This window comes from Histoplasma capsulatum (genome assembly GCF_000150115.1).
Source record: "Histoplasma capsulatum G186AR genomic scaffold supercont2.4, whole genome shotgun sequence".
Classification (NCBI taxonomy): domain Eukaryota; kingdom Fungi; phylum Ascomycota; class Eurotiomycetes; order Onygenales; family Ajellomycetaceae; genus Histoplasma; species Histoplasma capsulatum.
Window position 1 is genome coordinate 198,954 of NW_025544804.1, and position 3,476 is coordinate 202,429.

The window sequence follows — 3,476 nt, forward strand, 5'->3', positions numbered from 1 at the left end:
ATCATGTTAGGTTAGCCCAAGTCCGCAATTCATCCCAGAAAATAAAGGGCGGTAGGTATATGCAAGTGCGATATGAAACGTACAATTTGCTCCGACAAATCGTCCAACGCCTCTGGAACTGCTCGTGGGCGAGGGGGACGGTGCGCTTGAGCTGCGTACGCGAGCGCATGGTGGAGCCGAGGCGCGGAAGAAACGGCCTGTTTCGACGAGCTGGTGGGCGGGGATTGATTGTGAGATTAGCTTTCAAAGCTTCATACAGGTATATATAAAGGGTATTTGCAAGAGGGGGTGTGTATGTGTGTATGTACCGTCTGGTTCACCATGGCCGACAGGGTGCTCAGAGACTCATCGCGGGACTGCTGCAACTGGGCCTGCAACAGCGGCTGGGGCTGGGGTTGGGGCGGGGCGGCGGCCGGCTGCTTGGTTGGCATGGCGTGTGGTAGAAGGAATGCTGGCTGATTTTCGGGGTGCAGGAGGAAGTATATAGAATAGGCCAGAAGGGAGTGGGAGTGGGAGTGGGAGTGGGAGTGGGTGCACGGGGGAAACTCGAAGCGTTTCCTGCGGCGTTCAAACGGGAGTGCGCAGTGACGAAGGCTGGGTTGACTTGTGTTGTGCAGGTTGACAAAGACATTTGTGAGGCAATTTCCATCAAAGGGAAACCGGAGCATCCATCGGAATGTTATCCATGTACAGCCCCAGCACGGAACATCTGGTAATTGAACAGGATAATTTCTGGACGTATCATAAAAGGAAATGCAGAGGATGCATGTCTGAAGATGCCCAGCTGGCGACGGGTATTACCTCAGCAGCCCTGACTAAAACCCACAAGGCTAGCTAGTTTAGCGCCCATTTCCGTGGGTGGGGACTCAGGGCCCACCGGGTTGGGGAACCGCAGTTTTGGGGGCAGGGTCTATACTGCACCAGATTGCATGAGTAAGCAGCGACCTAGGGACCGCACTAGCCGTATCAGGTTAGCGGGGCAGCGCAGATGGGGCTTGTGGGCAGCCGTAGCCGGGGGCAGCCGCGCCTTGGCAGGATTTGGCTGGATTTGGCTGGATTTTGGCTGGATTTCGCTGGATCCGGATCGATCTCCAGTTGAGCCCCGTCGCTTTTTTCTCTCGCTCTCTGCTCGCTTGCTCTGCTCCATCTCCATCTCCATCGTCCTGTTTCCTTTTGCTCTCTTCTCTCTTTCTCTTCTCTCTTCTCTTCTCCCTCTGTCTGTGTCTCTGTCGTGTTCTTGCCTTGTCCTGTTCTGTTCTGTTCTGTTCTGTTCTGCTCTGTCTTGTTCTGTCCGCAGGGGAGTGTGTGTGTGTGTTTCTTTTTCCCTCTCCTTCTCGTCCTCCTCGCTCTCCCTTCCCTTACTTACTCAGCCAGCGTCCTCATCCCCGTCCCCAACTCCTCGTCCCAACTCCACCCCCAACCTCATCCCATCCGCCTCCCATCCGCTTCCCTTCTCACAGGCGTCGGGATTTCTGAGTGCTTCCACTCCTTCATCGTCTCGCTGTTCTCCTTGTTCCCTTCTGTCTCCTCCCTTCTTTCTCCCTTCTATTCCTCCTGTGCGCGTCCGCAAGCTGCCTCACTAGCATCTAGCCCGTAGTGCCCTAGGGATCGCAGCAGCAGAAAGAGACAGAAAAGGAAGAAGAATCCCGAACGAAAGAAGCAGAATTAAACAAAAGAAAGAGGATCATACTGGGTGAAACTCCTTTTATTCTCTTTTTTTCTTCTTGTTTCTTCTTGTTTTATCTTCTGATCGGGTTTCATTTCAACGATTTCTCCCCCCCTCTTAAATAGCTTGCTTGACTGCTTGCTTGCTTGGACCAGACAGACCAGACCATGTGGTGGAATTCAGTGACACGTCCTCTGCAATTTACCATCTCGTCGCTCACGACCGTTTCATCCTGTCCCGAAAACAAACCGATCGAAGCCCTCCTCCCCCCCTCGACTCTCTCTCCCGAGTCCTATCCAATTTATATCGCCGCATACCGTTTCTCGTCGAGCCTGCCTGTATAATTGTCTCCTTTCTGTCTGAGTTAGCAGCCTTTTCCATTCGATATCTTCTCTTGCGCGATATATATCCATCCATCCAAGCCCACAGTTTCTTTTTCTCTTCCTCGCAATGGCTGAGAACGCCCAGCCCACCACTTCTTCTACCCTTCCTCCCCCTCCCCAACCCTCTGCAGGTGCCCCTGGTCAGCAACAGTTCGATGGGTCCCAGGGCAACGGGCAGGCAAATCCGGCACATATGCCTCCACCACCTCTTCCCCCTGTCGTGATCCCCCAGAACACCAATCCGATTCCGACGGCGATCACCTCTCCGATGACCGGCAACATGATGTCCCCGTCCAGCACCGGCGGCTTTGTCCGTCGGGCTGCTCCCGAACCAAACAAGCGCGCTCTGTATATTGGAGGTCTTGATGCTCGCGTCACCGAAGACATCTTGAGGCAGATCTTTGAAACCACCGGGCACGTGCAGAGTGTCAAGATCATTCCCGACAAGAATGTAAGCAGCTATCACGGCTGTCAACGGACTTTCCGCCTCCCGTGCCCTTCACTGGACTCGCTAACATCTTCTTTTTTTGTCTTACTTAATTTTTTCTTCTGTATTCTATTTTTATTTTTTGGCCCCCTTTGTTATTTCTTTTCTTTTTCTCCTCCTCTCTTTTACCATTCCATCCAACACTAACACCACACTACACACCAATTACCCCCCCAACGTTTCTATTTTGAACAGACTTTGCTGACAGTAATATTTTTTCGGACTGTTACAGAGCAAAGGTTTGAACTACGGTTTCGTTGAATACGACGACCCAGGCGCCGCTGAACGAGCCATGTCTACCCTCAACGGACGCCGTGTGCACCAGTCTGTAAGTTGCCATCTGAGTAAATTATCATCATAGATATCAATAGCAACAATAATATATACGTTGGATTATTTGGCTGATCGTTCCATACCATACTACAGGAAATTCGCGTGAACTGGGCGTACCAGTCAAACAACAACAACAAGGAAGACACTTCAAACCATTTCCATATCTTTGTTGGTGACCTGAGTAACGAAGTCAACGATGAGGTTCTGCTCCAGGCATTCTCTGCCTTCGGCTCTGTTTCAGAAGCCCGTGTCATGTGGGATATGAAGACTGGTCGCTCTCGCGGCTACGGCTTTGTTGCATTCCGTGAACGTCCAGATGCTGAGAAAGCGCTGAGCTCCATGGACGGAGAGTGGCTGGGTTCTCGTGCTATCCGTTGCAACTGGGCAAACCAGAAGGGCCAGCCGTCCATCTCCCAGCAGCAAGCTATGGCTGCAATGGGCATGACCCCGTCCACCCCATTTGGCCACCACCATTTCCCCACCCATGGAGTCCAAAGTTACGACATGGTCGCGGCTCAAACACCCCAATGGCAAACCACCTGCTATGTTGGGAACTTGACCCCATATACCACACGGAATGACCTTATCCCTCTCTTCCAGAACTTCG

General features: G+C 52.3%; 2 protein-coding genes across 2 annotated transcripts; both read left to right on the forward strand.

Annotated features, from left to right (window-relative positions):
• Positions 1-321: 321 nt before the first annotated feature.
• Positions 322-716, forward strand: HCBG_03162 (uncharacterized protein; the record flags this gene model as incomplete). The annotated part of the gene is made up of 2 exons (XM_045430211.1): positions 322-434; positions 488-716. The coding sequence occupies 2 exons, from the start codon at positions 322-324 to the stop codon at positions 714-716; spliced, it is 342 nt and encodes a 113-aa protein (XP_045288354.1).
• Positions 717-2,116: 1,400 nt separating this feature from the next.
• HCBG_03163 (nuclear and cytoplasmic polyadenylated RNA-binding protein pub1) lies at positions 2,117-3,450 on the forward strand (the record flags this gene model as incomplete). Its single annotated transcript, XM_045430212.1, has 4 exons — positions 2,117-2,500; positions 2,769-2,864; positions 2,963-3,123; positions 3,219-3,450. The coding sequence occupies 4 exons, from the start codon at positions 2,117-2,119 to the stop codon at positions 3,448-3,450; spliced, it is 873 nt and encodes a 290-aa protein (XP_045288355.1).
• Positions 3,451-3,476: the final 26 nt, after the last annotated feature.